The 19,665-nt window shown below is 36.0% G+C and overlaps 5 protein-coding genes across 9 annotated transcripts in view; 3 read left to right on the top strand and 2 right to left on the bottom strand.

Annotated features, from left to right (window-relative positions):
• Positions 1-1,196, bottom strand: part of cno (adherens junction formation factor afadin) — a 45,558-nt gene extending 44,362 nt beyond the window's left edge. Inside the window, exon 1 of the mRNA XM_089843468.1 lies at positions 1,057-1,196. The gene's annotated coding sequence lies outside the window, so the exon portion shown is untranslated. The remainder of the gene's footprint in view (positions 1-1,056) is intronic.
• Positions 1,197-1,339: 143 nt separating this feature from the next.
• Positions 1,340-3,267, top strand: LOC149661923 (uncharacterized). 2 transcript variants are annotated; one of them, XM_089843490.1, is made up of 3 exons: positions 1,340-1,755; positions 1,844-2,135; positions 2,966-3,267. In XM_089843490.1, the coding sequence occupies exons 1-3, from the start codon at positions 1,644-1,646 to the stop codon at positions 2,985-2,987; spliced, it is 426 nt and encodes a 141-aa protein (XP_089699616.1). In that variant the 5' UTR covers positions 1,340-1,643; the 3' UTR covers positions 2,988-3,267. The 2 variants fall into 2 exon arrangements, with proteins under 2 accessions (XP_089699616.1, XP_089699615.1); XM_089843489.1 differs by having other exon boundaries at positions 1,820-2,135.
• A 1,492-nt stretch (positions 3,268-4,759) lies between these two features.
• Positions 4,760-7,910, bottom strand: LOC149661922 (baculoviral IAP repeat-containing protein 7-like). Of its 3 annotated transcripts, none has more exons than XM_089843475.1 (4): positions 7,767-7,910; positions 5,521-6,890; positions 5,061-5,457; positions 4,760-4,998 (listed from the first exon to the last, which is right to left on the bottom strand). In XM_089843475.1, exons 1-4 carry the CDS (start codon positions 7,783-7,785, stop codon positions 4,796-4,798), a joined length of 1,989 nt encoding a protein of 662 aa, XP_089699601.1. In that variant the 5' UTR covers positions 7,786-7,910; the 3' UTR covers positions 4,760-4,795. The 3 variants fall into 3 exon arrangements, with proteins under 3 accessions (XP_089699601.1, XP_089699603.1, XP_089699602.1); XM_089843477.1 differs by lacking the exon at positions 7,767-7,910 and adding an exon at positions 7,327-7,514; XM_089843476.1 differs by lacking the exon at positions 7,767-7,910 and adding an exon at positions 7,078-7,511.
• A 932-nt stretch (positions 7,911-8,842) lies between these two features.
• Srp68 (signal recognition particle 68) lies at positions 8,843-11,921 on the top strand. The gene is made up of 8 exons (XM_089843478.1): positions 8,843-8,997; positions 9,195-9,261; positions 9,336-9,728; positions 9,790-9,979; positions 10,455-10,949; positions 11,018-11,233; positions 11,291-11,422; positions 11,488-11,921. Exons 1-8 carry the CDS (start codon positions 8,913-8,915, stop codon positions 11,713-11,715), a joined length of 1,806 nt encoding a protein of 601 aa, XP_089699604.1. The 5' UTR covers positions 8,843-8,912; the 3' UTR covers positions 11,716-11,921.
• Positions 11,922-12,178: 257 nt separating this feature from the next.
• LOC149661920 (uncharacterized) lies at positions 12,179-15,104 on the top strand. 2 transcript variants are annotated; one of them, XM_089843482.1, is made up of 5 exons: positions 12,179-13,615; positions 13,708-13,867; positions 13,954-14,272; positions 14,337-14,419; positions 14,482-15,104. In XM_089843482.1, exons 2-5 carry the CDS (start codon positions 13,782-13,784, stop codon positions 14,690-14,692), a joined length of 699 nt encoding a protein of 232 aa, XP_089699608.1. In that variant the 5' UTR covers positions 12,179-13,615; positions 13,708-13,781; the 3' UTR covers positions 14,693-15,104. The 2 variants fall into 2 exon arrangements, with proteins under 2 accessions (XP_089699608.1, XP_089699607.1); XM_089843481.1 differs by having other exon boundaries at positions 13,704-13,867.
• Positions 15,105-19,665: the final 4,561 nt, after the last annotated feature.

Genomic DNA, 19,665 nt, shown 5'->3' with positions numbered 1-19,665 from the left:
GTAGCCTAAAGAGTGGTTATTCCCTCGAAATGAAGGGACTATTTACCGGGCGATAATATCGATGTTCTCTATGGATAATTAGCTATTAACTCGGCAACGTATTAGTCACACTTGAGTTAACTTTGAGAGAAAGAACTTTTAAGAAAGTTGGCGGGATTTACCCCCCCCCCCCCAAATCTTAACTATAAAGAGATAATTATACGGAAGCGCTAAGCCCCTTTCGCGATGACACTTTGCATTGTATGGTAAAAGAAATTAAAAAGAAAAAAAGACCGTGGAGAAATAATCAAAAAAGGTTAATGGCACCCGGGTCGGGCCCTGCGAGCGTAAAATGATTTTTTGTATTTTTTTTGGCTGAGGATGTTTAGGTTTAGAGCAGTCGCTCAACCTAAACTTTACCCAGACTACTTGATGAGAGTTATTTAGGAATTTGGTAGAAAAGAATTTGCGGGTGGTTGCCTAATTGGGCTATACGCCATGCTGCCACAGGAAAGGGAGGGGGGGGGGGTTTAAAACACTCGGAATGTTTGCCAGCTTTGATATAATTGAAATACAAAAACAACATTGCCATACAAGGGAAATGTTTTTCATAAAGTTCGGCACAAGTGGTCTCGTTGAATTGAAACTATTTAACAAGAGCGGAAGTTAATAACCTAGAAGCAGTCGGTAACATTGCAAATACATTTTCGAGACTGAAGCCACGAACTTACGCGTAATTACTCCTACAATATGGACGTCTGAGAATTTTTATGCCAAAGATTTCGGCCCTAAAGCTTAGAATGCCTCGAGAATGAATAATTTTCTAGTAATTTACGGGAAATATTTGATTACGAAATAGGACGCACCTGTACCACGCTTTGATGTATCATTCATTAGGCACCCTACAGTTTTCGCGTTATGTCACCGTTTCATACTAAGATATTTCAAGAATATTCTCCCCTTAAACCGGTTTTTCAAAGGCTTCCCACCCTCGTTTCTTCAACTTGTCGCGCTTATCATTAGCGTTGCGTTACTAATGAATTTACGATACCTACTAGTTAAAATAAACATACTTACAAATTATCACCTTAACACCTTGAAATCCAATAATTTTACAATCCTACGTACGCTTCACGCTCTTTGACACAAAGTTTACTGAAATTTAAACTGAAACCAAATCACAGAAACTAGAAAAATACACAAATGTATATCGCGTGTAATCCGGCCTGAAACGCGCGCTCAAAAAGAGAGGGGCGATATGTCACGTGACATTTGAAGGAGAAAGGGGGGGTGAAAAATATGCCAATGAAAAGCTTTCTCGCTCTTAGATGGTCTCGCCATCTTTTATAAAATCAGCGTTTTAAAAAGTGCATCTGTGACGTCACGCGGCGCCACAATCTTTCGCGCTATTTGGTCGGTCAGGGCCTTGGCTGTGGATAGTAGTGAGTTGACAGTGACTCGTGACTGTGTCGAATTGCGAGTTGTGACGTGCCTCGAAAGCGTTCTTAAAAATTAATTAATATTCAATGTTTAATAGTTGATTAATTTCATTTGAAAAAGAGCTCATTGTATTATAAGTTAACCTTTAAAACCTATGAAGTTTAGTTTCCTGGCAGCCTTAAGTTTTCACCGCAAATTTCGTTAAAAAAAAAATTCACTTCAACATGAGTAGTAAATCCGTAATTCTGGTTTTGGCCATCGTTTTTTGTGTATTCAGCGGCACGTACACAAATCCAGTTAACAATACGGATAATTCCAAGGCTGCAGAACACAACAGTAAGAAATTAAGTTACAATTTAACAAACTAAATACTGAAAAACCATCTTTAAATGTTTGGCAGATGAAACTGTAATCACTGATGTAGCGCCTAACAATGATACAAATACTACAACTACACAAACACCGCCGACAACAATTACCCCTATTCCACCTACAACAACATCAACAACAACTGAGAAACCAACTACAACTTCTCCATCCATAACAACTGATCCCACTACTACAACTACAACGGAAAAACCTAAACCAGCTCCTGCACGAAGATTTGACGCACCTAGCTTTATCGGAGGAATGGTTTTAGCCCTTGGAATCTTAGCTATTGTTTATGTAGCTTTCAAATTCTTCAAAGAAAGAACTGAACAGAATTATCACACCCTGTAAGTAAATTCCTACAAACCCTATTAGTAAATGAAATAAAATTAAAAAACAAAAAAACAAAGAATCATGAAAGGCTACGCTTTTTTATTTACACTTTGGGTTTCTAATCTAATCACTTAAATAAAGCTTAATTTAGTATTAACACGCCTTTAACATTAATTAAATGTACGCTGGTCATGTGTAACTTGTCACAAGCTATCTTATACTTATCCTGTCAAAACTCCAGTATTATATTATTGTAATAAAAACCATATAAAAAACAATGGTCACATGTAAAGGGTTAAGTAAGCATTTCTCATATTAGAAACTAAAAGAATCAATATTTTGAATAATAAAATTAAATATCTGAATATGAAACTAATTATTTTTCGCTGTTCAAGAAGATACACTTGGACATGACATGAGATTATAACTACTATACTAATAAAATTATTTTCCCTCCATTTTCGTCGTAAATTATGTTAACTAAAAGAATATCATGTGAATTTTCGTGTTTTTAAACAAAAAAAAAGTGTATTTTGCTAATCAAATGTGAAGAATGGATTAACTACTAGCGTAAAAACAATGTGATATCATCTGAAAAAATTTGAGAAAAATTAATGGTTTTAATTCTTTTCTTTCCGCTTATTTTTCCCATAGATTCCCATGAAGTTTTCCCATAGATTTCTTGTGTTGTCTTTAAAATAGTTAGGCCCTTTTTCTTTAAAAAAAAACCAAAAAAACCCGCAATTTAAACCCCTTTATAGACTGAGAAGGAAGAAATTAAGAAAAATTTTCCATGAGTAATTTTTTTCTTATCTTTATTTTATATATTTTATTTTTTTTTCAGTTATGAAAGTGTGCACATGTAAAATAAAAAAATTAACATAAAGTGTACCATCAGCCCCGCCCCCCTTCCATTCCCAAAATTTTGCAATTTGGATAAAACTAAAACGCAAGAGAAAAAAAACCTGAATCAAATATTGCCAGATTTATTTTTCTGTTAAATTCATTAAAAGCTGTGATTATTTTTTTTATAGGGCCAAATAATAATACTACAATCTAAATTAATTAAATCATTTATTTTCTGTTTGATTAATTAGTCATGTATATAGAAACTTGAAAAAAATAATAAAAACAAAATGATTCTAGCTCCTTGGATTATATTTCAATCAAATAAAAACTCCCGAAATTAAACCCTTAGCTGCACTGAATTGAATTGAATTGAACTGCAAATTACAAAGAATTCCCACGATGATATCTGTTTTTTTCCCCTAACTAATTATGATTCTAGCACCTTATATCCTAATATAAGGTGCTAGAATCATAATAAGACCCTAGCTGCTTTGAATTGAACTGAACTGCAAATTACAAAGAATTGCAACGATGATATCTGTTTTTTCCCTTAACTAATTATTATTCTAGCACCTTGGATATTTATATTAGGACAAGGGCTAAAAACTCCCAAAAATAAGACCCTAGCTGCTTTGAATTGAATTGAACTGAACATTACAAAGAACTGAACTCCCTCAATATCTGTTTATTTTCCCTTAATTAATAATAATTTTAAGATAATTAAGAAGAGTGAGTGCACATCCCAGCCCCTCTTACACACTTATCTTAAAAAAAGGTGACCCATAAAATCTAGCCCTAATATTATTAAATATGATAAAAATAATAAAAGAAATATTAAATAATTAACTCTAATTATGACTAGAATAGCTAATTTAGTTTCTTGCCTTAATCTACTAAAGTATAATTAACACGAAAAAAAAAAAGTTTCCCACAATCACGCAAAAAACTAACAAAAACTTAAGTTGGAACGAACGAAGAGAAAAATATGATAAGATGATAAGGTATCATTTCTTTTAGTTTTTAAGAGACTGAATGAAGTGTTTGCAGATAAAAATATTTTTTCCATGTGCTTTTAAATTTAAAGTAAACTTTAAACTATTCTAAAGATAAACATTATCTACTGAACAATAAACATCTGTGTGTGTTGGCTTATTTTGAAGATTATAAATTCACAAGTCGAAGGTTGAAAAAAAAAAAATTCCCTCTAACTTATTAAGAGTTAAGCAAAATATTTGCAGGTCAGTTGGTCAAAAAATTACCGAAGGCAACCCATTCGTTATTTTTCTTTCAGAATAACCGGCTTACTTTTAATTTTATTTTATTATTATTCAATCTTAAATTTGAAGTTTAATTTTTTTTTTATAAAAACTCTATTATAGAAGTATATATGTATGTATATTTTCCGAATTTCTTAGAAACTAGACACAAAATTGCGTTCACTAAACTGAAGCAAACATTGCAATCAGGATTATATCTTGAAGAAGTCGACTTAAAAAGAGAGTGAAGTTAAAGGTTAAAGGTTAAATAAAGTTAAGGGATTTTGCATAAAAAAATCCTAAACTAGAGGCTTAATTAAATTTGTTTTCTCTCTCTCTCCGAGGCAACAGACAAAGAAAACTCTTGACGAAAATTATAGTTTACAATTTTTAAATTCCCAGTATTCATATAATAATTTTGTGTATTATACATATAAACATATTTATATATTGTAAAAATCTACTTTATATGACGACATTTTAGAAAAAAAACTCCCCTCAAAATCCCTTTCCAATCATCGATGAAACAAACATTTTTTCCCCATCCACATAAACATTTTTCTTTATTTCTAAGACAAGAAAGTTCTGATAGTACCCTTGATAGGCGTACGACAAAGAGCGCAATCTTTAAGCGCGGGAGCACACTGCGGACAAGCTATTAAATGTCCACACGGCAAAAAAACCACCCCAACTTCTTGATCCATGCAAATTTTGCACATTCTTTGCTCTTTTAAGAGTCTATTCTCTTCCTCCAAACTATTAGTCGAGCCACCTGCGATAAAAATCATAAAGACGTTGAACTAAAACTAAAACTAAAAGTAAAAGTAAGCATACCAGAATTGCACTGCTCTCTTTTAGGAGAGAAAGTAACGGATGATAAGGGTTCAATTAACCCGTTAGTTTCCTTAATGTTAAAGGCGCTTTTAATCTTTTGTTCCTCTTGATCTTCACAGGAGGAAGGTGGTGTATCAGGTGGGCTAATACAATTAGCGACGTTACTGGCGCCTGCTTCAGTTTGCGATGACGTTTGTTGATGCTTAACAGTGTCAATAGCCTCAGATAGGTCATTAAAATCTTTGGGACCATGTCCAGTTTCTTGGACAAGCAATAAAACTGCCTGTCTTATCAAGTGAACTGGGAAAACGTCAGTTTTGATAAAGGCTTGAAGCATATTGGATTTCATGACTTCATCTACTTTGTGGTGTATTGCTGAGACAACTGGTGGTACAGCCTGAAGAATGGCGTAAGAATGATTACTGACATTTGCATTTGGTGCAATTGTCCTCGTACTTACACTGGGATGATATTCATTGGTGGCTGAGCTACTGGGTTTGGGTTCATTTGTAGAGCTGATACTCTCCAGGCAAGCTTTAACAAAAGCCTCTCCTTTATTTAGACGTACAAAGGTACAATTGCAGAACCATTTGGCGTGTTCAACCCACGGGTCATCTCCAGTTTCCCAATTACAAAGACCTCCATCACAATAGAAGCATTTTGTGTGATCACTGATTCCAATATAAAAAAATCCGGCTTCCGCCAATTCCTCGGGTTTAATGGTGTCAGAAAGTGGCCAGGACTGGAAGGACCTCAATCTCGCGTCTTTGGAAGCTTGGCTCGGATGTTGAGGTCCTTCGTGACGGGCTATTCCCAAATTCTTCAACACAAGATCCTGCTTTGATTCTTTTAAAATTTTCTGTTTGTTTTCGGGTTGGGAGTAAGTCACTTCCCAGTTGTATCTTGCGCAGACATCTCCGCCTCTCGATGATGTTGCTGGAATATCCCATAAATTTGGGATAGGAACATTCCCAACATCTCTACCCATAACAAAAGGGCAGAGAGGGAAATTACGACAATGTTCAGCCATGGGGAAATCACCCGGTTCCCAGTTTGTTAGAACTCCTTCGCAGAAGACGCATTTGACTTTGTCATTGACTTGCAAGTAATAGAATCCAGCTTTGACCATGTCAATAATATCAATATATGGTAAGGGCCATTTATCTCTGAAGGTTTTTAGACGTTCGGCTTCAATTTTCATATCAGGAAGTGGGTTCATTTTGCAGTCAGAGTTTTGTTGATTATAAAGAGGTCCAAATCTGATTGAAATTCCAGGTCTCATTCCATTGTGATTTAAGGGAATTTCAGGACTTATACCATTGGATACTAAGGGGGTATTATTATCCGGGCAATAACCATTTTGAGCGTGGAAACCATTAGTGTAGGGTCTGTGACTAACTCCATTTTGAACCACTCTCAAACTAGGGGGGCCATAGTTAGTGGTACTTTCTGTCCTCTGACTAGATGAATCAGAGCTTAAACTGGCGTGAAATGGGACATTATTGTGTCCATTTTTGACAAATTCACATTTGGGATAAAACCTCTTGTGTTTATCTATGACACTATCCCCAAAATCCCATTGGGATATCTTTCCACCGCAACTAAAGCAGGTAACCTCGGTACCATTTGAGGAATAGAAGAATCCTGCTCTGGCTAATCTTTCAATGGAAACTGGACAATTTCTGGGCCAATTTTGAAAGGTACTTAATCGAACTTCCTCCCTGTTTAAACCCAGAGAGTTGGGTGAGGTAGAAGAAGACTCGGAAATGTTACTGGCTTTGTTATGGTCATGTCTGGATGAATTATCCATATTTGTATACCCAAAGTTTTCTGGAAAAAAAAAATGTAAATTTGAAGACGCGTCGCGCATTTTTACCTCTACATCAAAGTAGGTCATGGTCTAAATTATCTAATATTTCTTATTTTATTTATTGAAAACCAATAAAATTATATTTAAATGGTGTTTAATATAATGGCAAACATGCAAATAAGCGAAACAACCATTAAAACAACGTACCATACATATTTTCCCGACGTTTTATGTGCAAATAAGCAAAGATTACGCAATGCGTTTGTGATTGGAACTGGTTTTCTTTTAGTTTAGGATTGTGCTTACTGCCTATCCTATGCGTTGCGTACGCGACAATTCAAACCAAGGCTTATATAAAATTTAGAATAGGGCCGCAATTCGCGAAGAAAATTCTCTCAGTTTAGGATTTTGTTTTGGCATTATTTGGGAGTAAAGTAACAAAAGCTAAACAATCACCATTTCGTAAATAAAACCCACTATAGCCGGAAGAGAATCGAAGAAAATTTATTCCGCTTTTTTTAGACTTCTTTCTAGAAGAAGAACTAGAATCTAGAATAAAAGTTAATCCAACGCGTAATAAAAACCCGTACCACGCCTCATTCTCATGGTCACGTGACTAACAATTTTTCCTCTTTTGACCCCTACAGAGTGAGTATAGTTGACGTCACGCCGGAAAAATTTCACCATTTTCTCCTTCCCGCTCCCAAACCCAAACCCAAGATTTCCCTTCAGCCAAAACAAAATTCCTCATAAATCTTTTCCAATCATAAATTCAAAAATTCCACAATAAAATATTGTAATTTCAAAAGATTTCAAAGAAAAAAAAATTAAGGGTCTTCTTCAGATCTATATCTATAAACTTAAAGCAAACACTTTATGAAAATTCTAATATTTACCATCTGAATGGATCGTCATTTTGGCTTGGTTTTTGAATTTTGACAAAGACTCAATTAAATTTAATTATTACTGAGATAGTTAAACAAAAAAATACAAGAGGTCTTTCCCCAATGTCCCTCAGATGAATGAACCACAAATGACAATACACTCTCTTGTGCTAGTCGAATAGCACCCATCTTTACCCCCCCCCATTTAGTAGTTATCAATGAATAGTTAGTTTCCTTTAAAGTATGATGACATAGTTGCGTAAATGCTAAATCTACCATGATTTCCGAGAATTTGCCGGAATCATTCCGACATCCCCTTTTGCTGATATGAGCCCCCCTGATAAAGCCCTTAGAAATACACCGCAATAAACAAGTCTTATCCCCTTGGATCATAGTTTTCTATTAGCTTCTGGTCGGATTCACACAATAAACCGTGCCTACCTTAGTGTACTTAAATTAATTGCGCCTAAAAATTAAGACTTACCAAGATCAAACTATTTTGATCTTTCTTCAATAATTCCTTTTCCTACGAACTGATTTTCTGGACAAAAGAATGTTAATAGTTGCTACGAAGAAGTGACTTCGATGTTTTTGTCTAAAGTCAAATATTTATTATAAATTAAAATAATTAGGTCTAATTAAAATTAAAATTTACCGAAGCATAACTCCTTCTAGTTCTTCTTGAGGAATAAATCACGTTTAAAATTAACGTGTTCATCCTATCGTTCCATACGCCTGCCGAAAATTAAAATAGAAGATGATTGCAAGGTAAATTTCGCAATGTTATCTTTATCTTATCATAGGTAAGCCTAATCATGGCCTAGCCTGCAAAGATAGCAATAAAACAAGGTACAACACTCCAAGGAAACGTGTCACGTGTCTTTCATAATACTTTAACGAAATTTTATTTTACAGAGATAACAATATCTATGCACTTGTGATCTGATTAAGCTTGAAAACGGCCCAATAAAGTTAAAATTTTGCAGTAAGAAAATCAAAATGGCGTAGGTCAATTAGTAGTGATTCAAATTTCGCGGTATATTTCAAAAACCACTCAGTTCAGTTCAGTTTTGGAGCTTCACAATAGCCAACCTGATCACGCGTTCCGAATAAAACCGCAATGGAGGGGGATGGGGAAGTAATTTTCAGTCTGCCAACATGGCGGTAAACAGCGTGGCGGACGAAACATCTGGAGAAACGGAAAATACTGTGGATTTACATAAACAAACCTTCACTTTAGAAAGTATCCTTTTTTAAATAATATACTATTTACAATTTGCAAACTATAAAAAAATTTCTAAAGTGAAATGCATAAAATTGTATGAGATTTAAGATTTTTACGCTAAGCCTTTGCCATAAGCTACATGATATATTTGCCCACCTTGTTGGGATTTAATAATCTTTTGATAAACATTTTTAACTTAACTTTGGTAAAAATAGTTCTACAAATAATTAAGGATGCTCAGCAGCAACATGGTCTCCGTCATGGAGATTATCAACGTTACAGGTTAATTGATTTTAAACATAGACTATGATTAAAATGAGAGTAATGGTGATTTTATACTCGATAAACTTTCTCAGGAGCTATTGTACCAGAAGAATTAGACGTCTTAGAAAAGCCCTACACTTTGTACAAGGATCTAAGCATAGATACCAACCTAAAAAGATTACTCCAGAGATATTATCCGATATTAGATTTCTTTATATCCCATTAATCTTAACTGAACGATGTTGGGGATATGCCATGCAACTAAAGCAAGAGGCTAATACAGAACCTAGGAAAAAATTCCATTTAGTTGGACGTTTGAGAAAAGCGGTTAAACATGTAGAAGAACTTGAGCAATTATGTGAAAGTTCTCTTTGTGATGCTAGAACCAAACTTGAAACGCAAGCTTACGCAGCTTGGATTAAGGGTTCTTTAGAATTTGAGCTATCTAAATGGCAACCAGCCATGGAGAATTTTCGTAAAGCTCAGTATGTTTCATCCTCTTAACTATATTTAACTTAAACTATAAATTTTAACCAATCATCTTAGAACCATTTATGAAAAATTGGGGGAAGCTTTAAATGAGGATGAACGTATTTTATACCAACAAAGAGTAGATGAGCTAACTCCTAACATGAGATATTGCGCTTATAATATTGGGGATGAATCAGCCATGGATGATTTAGTTAAAATGAGACTATCTGGAAAAGGAGAAGATACACTTTCTGCTAATTTAGATGTATGTTTAATTGTTTAAGGAAAAGTTTAGGTGACATAACAGTATACTATAAAAGAAAGGCCTTATTCTTATTCTAAATATAAAAGGGAAAATATTAAAACAACAAATAATTAATAACATTTAATTAGTCTTAAAAACAATGACTACTGCTCCGCCATTGCTTTAGTGGCGTCTGCTTACGAGCGTGATCGAGTGGGCTATGTTTTACCTCAGCCTGTGAGAATTCAACCAATCACATGGGGTGAAGAGGTTGACGTCACTATAGCAATGGCGGCGCAGTAGTCCTCGTTTTTAAGACTAATTAAATGCTAATTATATTATAATAAGAGGTTTTTTATTTGTTTTTTAATATTTTTCCTTTTATATTTAGAAAAAGGCTGTTCTTTTAATGTATAATGTTATGTTTTCTGAACTTTTTCTCTTACAAAAGTCCGCCCTAAATTTAAACCAGATTTAATTAAACGCATTTTAACAGCATTTAATCAAACAAACGAGAGAAAAACAAGCCGCTACTCTCTCGGAAGTAACTTGGTTAGGTAGAACCATCCCAGTTCGTCACGAGAAAGTCAGAGTATTCTTATTAAGTACTCAAGAATGCGAGGAACAAGTAGCTAATGCTACTGATCAAGAAGCCAAGCTTTCAGTTTATGAAAGTTTGCTCTTGGAATGCAAAGACGCTTTGCAATTGATTAGAGATGAATTAAAAACGGATCCAAATTATAAAAGTTCCCGCGCTGGAACTACCGAGGGTCCAATCTCTAGCCTTAATTTCTTGCATTCCTATTTAATCTACATTCGTCTGAGTAAAACGATAGATAGAAATTTATTGATGATTGAAGCTTTGCAACAACAATTGAAAGGAATTTCCAGTAAAGAATCTTCCCCGGCGCCTAATGCTACAACCGAAAGTGCTAATAAGAAACCCACTAAACCCCAGGATTTGATTAGACCATTTGAAATCATTATTCAGGTTAAATTATAATAAAAAGGTCAAGAAGGGTCATCATTTCAACACTAAAATTGGTTCTAATATTTTAGAATCTGAATGAAATGATGCAATTGCCAGGAGTTGATCCTAGATCTGCTTTTGTAGAAGAAGTTCAATCTGAAATTTTGGCCTACAAAGCTCATAGGTGTTTCTATTTGGGATTGACGTATGCCGCTGCCTCTAAACATACTGAAGCTTTGGCTTTGTACCAACGTTCTGGAACTTATTGCAAACAAGCCTTGCATTCGGGAAATATTAAGAATAAAGTTCGTAGAATTTGATGAAACAAATTGAAAATGGAATAAATTCTGTTTTTTCTTCAGAAACTTATAGGGATGGTTGAAAAATTGGCGGTTCAAGTTGAAAGCCAAAAGTATTCTTGCCATGCATTGAGTATTTTGGGGACCCAGGGACCCGCGGAACAAATGGCTGCTCTCTCTATCCAAGAGAAGAAGGTATTAGGCCTAAACAATTTAAAATATCTCGATTCTAATTCACTTATTAATTTTTCTTTCTTTAGAATTTGGTTGACCGATTAGATAACTTTGTTTTGGATCAAAGTTTGACCACAAAACAACCGAAAGTTGCCAAATTCCCTCCCGATTTCCAACCCATTCCTTGCAAACCATTATTCTTTGATTTAGCGCTTAATCATATTGAATTCCCGTCATTGGATGATTTGATTGAACAAAAGAAAGGGGGAGGGATTACTGGATTTGTTAAAGGGTGGTTAGGAGGATGGAAATAATCTTAGAAATCAACAACAATTGATTCAAATAAGGTTTTTGGAAAGTTTGAAACTGATAAACAATAAAAATATATATTCAGAATGAAATTGACATTGAATTTTCTCATTTTTCTAAATTTTTATGAATCATAATTGGCCATGCAAATTATTAAGTTCAATTTACTCTTTGTAAATTTTTTCAGTTGTGAATAAAAAAATTTGGTCTACTTTGGTCTATTTTTTCAATTTTCATTTATATCAATACTAGCTGTTACCCGCGGCGTCGCTCGCGTGTAATAAGAACTTCCATCAAAATGATACAAAGAATGAGTAGATTTAGCTGATGACTAATATTTTTGTAGCAACCTAGGAGCGAAGGCACTCAGCGTTGCCCGTTAGCCCGTCGGGACATATTTTATTACTTTTCATGCGGACATTATTCCATAAAGAAGGGTATTTAAGTTTTTGGCCGCCATTTAACAAATCGAACCCGAAAAACCACTCAGCCCGTCTATAGGTTGCCAGTGTACTAAATATTTGTGAAATCGGTTGAAACGCGCGGACTTAGTTGCATAGAGAAGAGTTTTTACATTTCTGGGCGCCATTTTTTAAGATGGCGGCGGATTGGGGGGGAAATCTTTCTTAGTACGCGCCTACTACTTATGAGTAACGTTCCTGCAAAGTTTCAGCCTTCTAGGGCAAGCGGTTTGGGCTGGGCGTTGATTATCAGTCAGTCTGTCAGTCAGTCAGGACTTTGATTTATATAGATATAGATTAGGAGAAGCTTACTGTTGAAACTAATGTATTTTCAATACGGCGCCTGTAGAAATGTTTTCCCCGCAATACAAGTGTGCTCAGGGTAAAGCCAACTACCAGGCACGCGATGTTTTTTTATTCTTATAAAGGCAAAGTAATTTGGCCTATTTTTGATCTACTTTTATTCCCCAGAGCGGTAGGTAAAGTTCTCCTTAGTTTAATTTGGTTTATTTTCATTCCAAAGTCTAATGAGGTTCTCCTTACACGACTGAGGCCCCGAAAACAAGTAAAAACTACATTATTTTCTCTCGTTTATGAACTCTAATTTCAATGTAGAGGTTACCATAAAATTTGGCATTACTAGCTACCCATAATTACCTACCCTAGGTTAATTTCGAAACTCATTCTGGCGTGACCATTACGAGCTAAAATTTTCCTCCTTAACCGAGAACCGAAGCCAGAAAAGTTAATATTTTCGTAAAGAAAAAGGTTTCCAAAGGACAGATTAAACTGTAGAAAAACGCGTATTTCGCGTTCTGACAGCCTTTGGGGAAAATTATTTCGATTTTTAACGATTGGCGGGAAACTAAATATAGAAGAAAACTTCTCGTGCGAATGATCCTGTCTATACAGTATTCAAATATCGGGGGAAAAACACGACGCGTATGAAATAGAATACATTTTTTGCTGGTTTCTTGGCTTCTGTTGGCCTCGCTGTTGGCCCGTTTTCCGCATCGATTAGTGGCTAGACAGTGTAGAATGTATCGTGGCCGCGCTGTCTCCGAATTCACGAGGGTTTTTATTCAACGCGGAAGCGTCAACCGATAAAGTTACGGTACGGTTTTCGCTTAAAAAACGTTTTCGCACCATCCGGGATAGACATGAGAAACGATTCTCCGTTATTGTCATCCGAGACAGACGAAGTTCGCTCCTTCAAGAAAGCGGGGAGATTCCTAAAACTCTAGGTTTATGACAGACGGAAGACTTCCCCAGATCCCCCGCGGCGTCGAGGCCGTTTCTTCTTCTTCGGGCCTAACTCGCACCCAAATATAAGTGAAAACCTAAGATATCCTTCTCCCCGAGTATGGTACTGCTGGTACACGATTTACGTGTTGCAATCTCACAAGGGGATGTGGATACAGTTCGTCTCTTAATCAACCGAAGGGTAAGGTACCTTTTTAACCATCGAGTACTCTCACCTTCCTTCAAGGTTAAATATAGAATATTGGTTTGTACTTGGTTAAATTCTTAAGGTAGATGTAAACGCGACCGTAAAGAGAGCTACTCCTCTGGGTCTGGCAATCTACAGAGGTTACGTAGACATCGCCGAGATGTTAATCCAAGCAGGAGCGGATGTGAACCAATCTAGCGAAGATCATCTGGAGAGGAGGGAACCGCCTCTTTGCACCGCTTGTAGGTGAGAACGAAACCAAATCGCGCTCTTTTCAAACGAGCGAGAGATTTCTCAATGTTTTTGTTGTTTTTCTGTTCGCTTAATAACAGATTGGGTAACGTAGATGTAGTGCGTTTGTTATTATCATCGCCGCGTATCGAGGTGAAGCAGAAAGATTTCTTCAACAAAAGCGCCTTATGGTTAGCGACGGATCAACGTAGGCTGGACCTGGTTGAGATTTTAGTCGAACACGGCGTGGATCTCAGTTGGTATACTTGTTGGAACGAATCACCCCTGTACCAAGCCACCAGGTACAAAGGTCGCGCGGCCATCGCGGAACTGCTAATCAGTAGAGGATGTCCAGTTAATGTCCGCGACCACGAAGGCATGTCGCCCCTATACTATTCAATCTTAAACGGAAACAGAAGGGTAAAATATATTGAAAGCCATTTTTGAAACGAGGAAACGTTTTAAAGGCTAGAAATAATTGCAGGTAGCGGTGATGCTTCTGTTATGCGGGGCCACGTTTGATTATAAACCCAACGGAAGCTTCCGTACACCACGAGCATTAACTAGGTAACATTGGTTTAGGCTTAAGTTAAGTTTAAATTAACATTGTAACTCGCTGAACATTGTAGTCACTTGGGCGATCCGGAATTGGCAGAATGGTTAACTAACGCCCAACGTAACCCTTTAACCCTAAAATTACTCTCCCGCAACTGCGTCCGGAACATTTTATGTAATCGACACGGTCAAATCACTTGCAACACCGTTCATAGGCTACCTTTGCCACCTTTTCTCAGGGACTTTGTGGAATTAAGCGATTTCAAACACCAAAGTTTTTTCTAAGTCACGAAAAAATATATCATCAGCCATTAGTGCCGAGCTTGGTTAAAAGAAACCGAGTTTTTTTAAAGAAGTATTTGTTTTTTTTTTATATAAATTTTCTACCCTCTAGCATAATTGTAAATAAGTTATTATGTAAGAACAGTATTGGTAATATTTTGATTTTACGTTTGTTACATTTGTTCCTCTAAGAAATATAAGTCCCAATTAATGTTCCTCTTTTTAAATAATTATGATAATTATTAAATATTAGTAATTATTAACGATAACCAAAGAACAAGAAACGCACGCTAAAGTTTCGCTTCGTAAAAATAAAAGTTCAAAAAAGTGTGATGGAAAAAATAGAAAAAAAAACTTGCGTACAAAACATAAAAAAAAATTCTAAATATTTATTAAAAGAATTCTTATTATAAAATTTTGTGTTGATTTCTTGTCTAAATTTTCGTCCATTTTCTTTCACACGTTCAATCCTAGGCCTACAACAACTTTCACAATATGAAACGTTCTGGACTGTTTACTTTTACGACTAAAGCTGGACATGCGTACAATACATAAAGGGACCCAAAATTTTATTACCTATTAATCCCAATGAATCCTCTCATTAGTGATAATTAAAAACTGCACAGACGGGCTACGCGTTGGCGTCCCCAATAAATTCCTACAGCGCATTATAAATCCCAAGTCAGAATGCCAGTTTTATTAATGATCTGATATACGGGTGGGCTATTAAAGAAGGCGACAAAGTGGCCCTGGTCTTGGGGATTACGTCACCTACCACAATCCGCCCACGCGTAGTAAGAAACGCGCTGGCGGCCACGATAAAGGCTTAACTTGACACCACGACTTAAAAATAACTTCAAAAGTCAATGTTAGAGTGTATAAAGTTTCCTGTTGCGTGCATATAGTTATAATGCATTCGTCTAGAGAGCTCTCGTCTCACTACGAAAGTATGGCGTAATCATAGAGATTACATACAACGTACCCTGGAGTTTCCTTTCAAACAGAATCCCCAAAACCGTGTCTCTATTTCATAAGTTTGCAGGAGTTCAGGCGTAAACACAATAGGAAGGTTCAGGGCCGTCGAGAGAGTTTTCGGGCCCCCATCAAGACAGCCCTACAGGTTTCCCGGGCCCCAATAAGGTACGGGTCCCTAGAACACCGACCAAAATTTCCCTCTCTCTCCACGGCCCTGGGAAGAGTCAATTTAGTAGTTTCACCTCTCTATGTCAGGGACCGAATATGAGGAGTTAGAAGTCTGAATATATGGGGAATAAACCTTAATGTCGTGTTGGTCTTTCTTCTCCAAAAAACATTGTTTACCATCCTTGCTTTTCGAGTGTTAAATCTAATATGACGTAACGCGGAGAACTGAATTTTAACCATGATTCCAACTTAGCTCGAGTACTTAATATACAGTATACAATAAAGGGGGAGCCAACGACGACAGGGAAGTCAGGACTTTAGCTTTTGCGCGGAGGAAATAACCCTTTTCGGATCTATCTCATAGTCCAATCGGCGCTGGCTCGCTTACTCCTTTACCAAACCAAATGCACTGAGTGAGACTCCGAGGCAACTATCGAGAGAGAGAGAGAGAGAGTCAGTTGTCAGAGACAGCCTGTTGAGTTCAAAAGTGCCGGCACCGGTTCCAAATTAAAAACCAGTTTCTCGAAATAAATTTATAACTACAATCTTAGTTCATTCGTGATTATTAACTCATACATATCCGAGTAACTACGTCACGCAACAAGCGAGTGTGCATACTGAGGTCATTAAGGAGCGCCTGTCCACCCACCTTACTTAAAAACAATGGTCATGATATCGACAATCGTAGTAGAATGTCCGACATGTGCGAGATACGTTAACGCGGAATGAAGTGTTCCCCCGGTATATACTCCTGATCAACTAATTTATTAAAAAAAGGGTTTTATTAATCCCAATTTAACACCGGGTCTTTATTCTCTTCAAGGAACATTAAAATTGTAAGACGTTCACGATCACGTTCGGTTCTTTGAAACAGGGTCAGTAGAATCTACCCCTTCGGTATAGTCGAAATTAGGTGAAGCGTAGTGGAATTTTTCTTTCTAAGACCATCTTTTAGTTAGTTAAGGAAGAACACTTGAACGGTATTGAACATCCGTTTGGATCGGCTCGGTGCTGTTTTTATTTCAAGGGTAAGATACAAATATTTTTATTAATATAATTTTATGAATTTATGGTTTTGATGTCGAGGTGGTTATCGTTAATTGGCAATATAGAAAAATTTTATATTTTAATTCAATTAAATAACTTAGTTTTTATTCTGAAATATATTTATATGTCGTTGGCGGGTTTGTTATTGGTAATAGGAATATGGTGTTGACATAGTAAATATACATATTATAGTATAAAGTATATTTGTTGTTATAGTTACGTACAAAGGCACCATTATCGTCCTTGCAAATTTCGCGTTATATAAAGATATCTTCGTAAATATGTCAAATTGGATTAGGTTTAATAATTTTCTCTAAGATTATTGCTGGTAGTTTGAACTATTTTCTACTGATAAGGGACATAAACTCATATCCGTTGACTTCGAGTACTTGACAAATAACAGGGCTGAGCATAAGTGTCAAAATAAGGTACAATCCAGTCACAGGGCTGATACTCAATCATACGCTCAATTTTAGTTGAATAAGTGACTAATTAATTTAGAAATAGTAAGCAAAAAGTGACTAAATAGGGGCAAATTGAGCTATAAAAAGGGCCACTTGAAATGAAATGTTTTCAGAGATGACCGATTTAAAAGATATTTTAAAGGTCGGTGTCGTAATTTAGCCCAATCTATGGTCTTAGATTTTTCCAGTGAAAGGAAAGGTCACCTCATAAAAGGTCTACGGCGAAATTCAATTACAGAATGCAAAGCAATTGATGCCGTTTTAAATCAAAAACAAAACATTCATTTGAACTGGATTAATTTTAAATAATAAGTTAAACATTTGCTGAGCGAGCGAAGCGAGCTCCACGATTTTGGGGTTTGATCAACTGTGATCTCGCTATTTTTGCGTTTAAACCGTCATAAGACAAATATAGTACGTTTAACGTTGTGGCCGAGAAGATAAAAAACACCGAAAGACTCAAAAATCCAAAAAAAGTGACAAATAGTAACTAATTTTTGGAAAAGTGACTTTTAGTAACCGAATTTAAAAAAGTGACTTTTAGTGAAAAAAGTGACTTAGTATCAGCCCTGATTGACTGATATACCATGCATGATAAAGAATCTGTCATGGCTTCTTTCGAGGACAAGGCAAAAGAAACGCTTGGCTTGAGTAGAGTCTACTGTTTGGTCAGGAGTCGTGTTGTTTACACATCATCCATGTAAAGGATACGTCTGTTATCCCGAGGGTATTGGTATAGAAGTATATACGTAACTCCTTTATTGCTAAATTTATAACAATAGATTTTGCTTTTTCGAAACTTCGCTGGTTTATAACGGCAATTAGGTAGGTGTTTTCTCAAGCGGAACCTTCTTGCTTAAAACGGAAGTTAGCTAGCTTCCCCCCTAGCGAACTTGACCATCACACACACACAGGTGGAATAACAATTTAACACCCGATTCCGTTGGTTAGGCAATTAGGCTTAACTTGGTCTAATTTCATACTCGAATTTGGTAATTTTGTTTAATTAAAATCTATGGAAGATAACAAGAACTATTGCTCGAAAATATAAAATAGTTAAACCTGATTTCAAAATAAGTTCGTGTTTATTTCCCCAAAAGTTAAATTAAAAATAAAAAACCGCTCATAATTAATCACCCGCCTTGATAATTTTGGTTGGCGCGAAAGAGGTTGAAGTCGAAACCGTATATTATTTTTTAACAAGGTATATATATTTCGTAACTAACATTACCTCATACGAGCAACAGTTTTTAATTAGCGTTGCAACGTGGATTGTGAATGAATAACAAGATAGTAACACCTCTATTCCGAAACGGGACTCAAAACAAAAGTCGCATGTTTCGAAACCAACCCAATATGTCAAAATCAAATATAACCTTCGCCAATACAAATTCACGCCCCTTAACTTCAAATAACCCTAACAAACCCCTTTTCCCCAACATAGAGATACGACGTAACACTTCTAAATCCATTGAGACTATTCCATAAATTACTTGCAGTCGAGAAACCAACACACAGTAGTGGGTGGTGGCCATCTTAGGCTATTTTTCTGGCGCCAACCAAGAGGCAACACCAGAAGGAGACTAGCGGACTCGCACCACCTCTAGCGGTGGTTCTTGGCGTGAGTGAAATAACCCAAGAAAGTGATTAGGTGACCTCCCCCATCCTGTTGTGTTTACTTCTTTATGGAATTAATGAAATGGTTTATAGCGTCTCAAATATGTTCATTCTTTAATAAATCTTTTGATCTTCCAGCCCCCGATAAACCGGTTAGCTTTGGAATCTATTCCGTCGTGAAATTTCATTTAAAAAGACTCGCTATTACGTAGGATTTTGTGGGGCCTCTTTTAAAAAAACTAAAAAAAAAAAAAAAAAAAAAAACGGGTTAAAATGACGTTATACACCGGTACAGCGGGCCAGATATTGAGGTCAGTTTGTTCGTGAATGCATGAAGTCAGCCTAGCGTATGAAGTTGGTCTACCCACGCTCTATAAAACTATGTAGAGCCAGCCAATGTTTGGCTTTTCTTAAAACTACAATTATGATCCCCCACCTAATTTCATCCCTTAATTATACCCCTAAGGGAGACTTTTATTATATTATATCTCCTTCTTATGTCATACTCTTTTTATAGAAATATTTGTGTGTATATTTTTTCGACCATGTCATACCCAAGATTCCGCTTTAGCCTTATTAATTTAAGGGATATTTAATTTAATCAGACTAATGACTCGTATAATTAAACCATTCTCAATTAATTCTTCAAAATTATAATGAATAATACAATTAGTAGTTAATATTGAAACGTCTGGTAAAGTACGG

The sequence above is a fragment of the Phalangium opilio genome, unplaced genomic scaffold (assembly GCF_054372755.1).
Source record: "Phalangium opilio isolate 3A_F unplaced genomic scaffold, DU_Popi_V2 ptg000070l_1, whole genome shotgun sequence".
Lineage (NCBI taxonomy): Eukaryota > Metazoa > Arthropoda > Arachnida > Opiliones > Phalangiidae > Phalangium > Phalangium opilio.
This window is presented reverse-complemented; position numbering and strand designations above follow the sequence as displayed.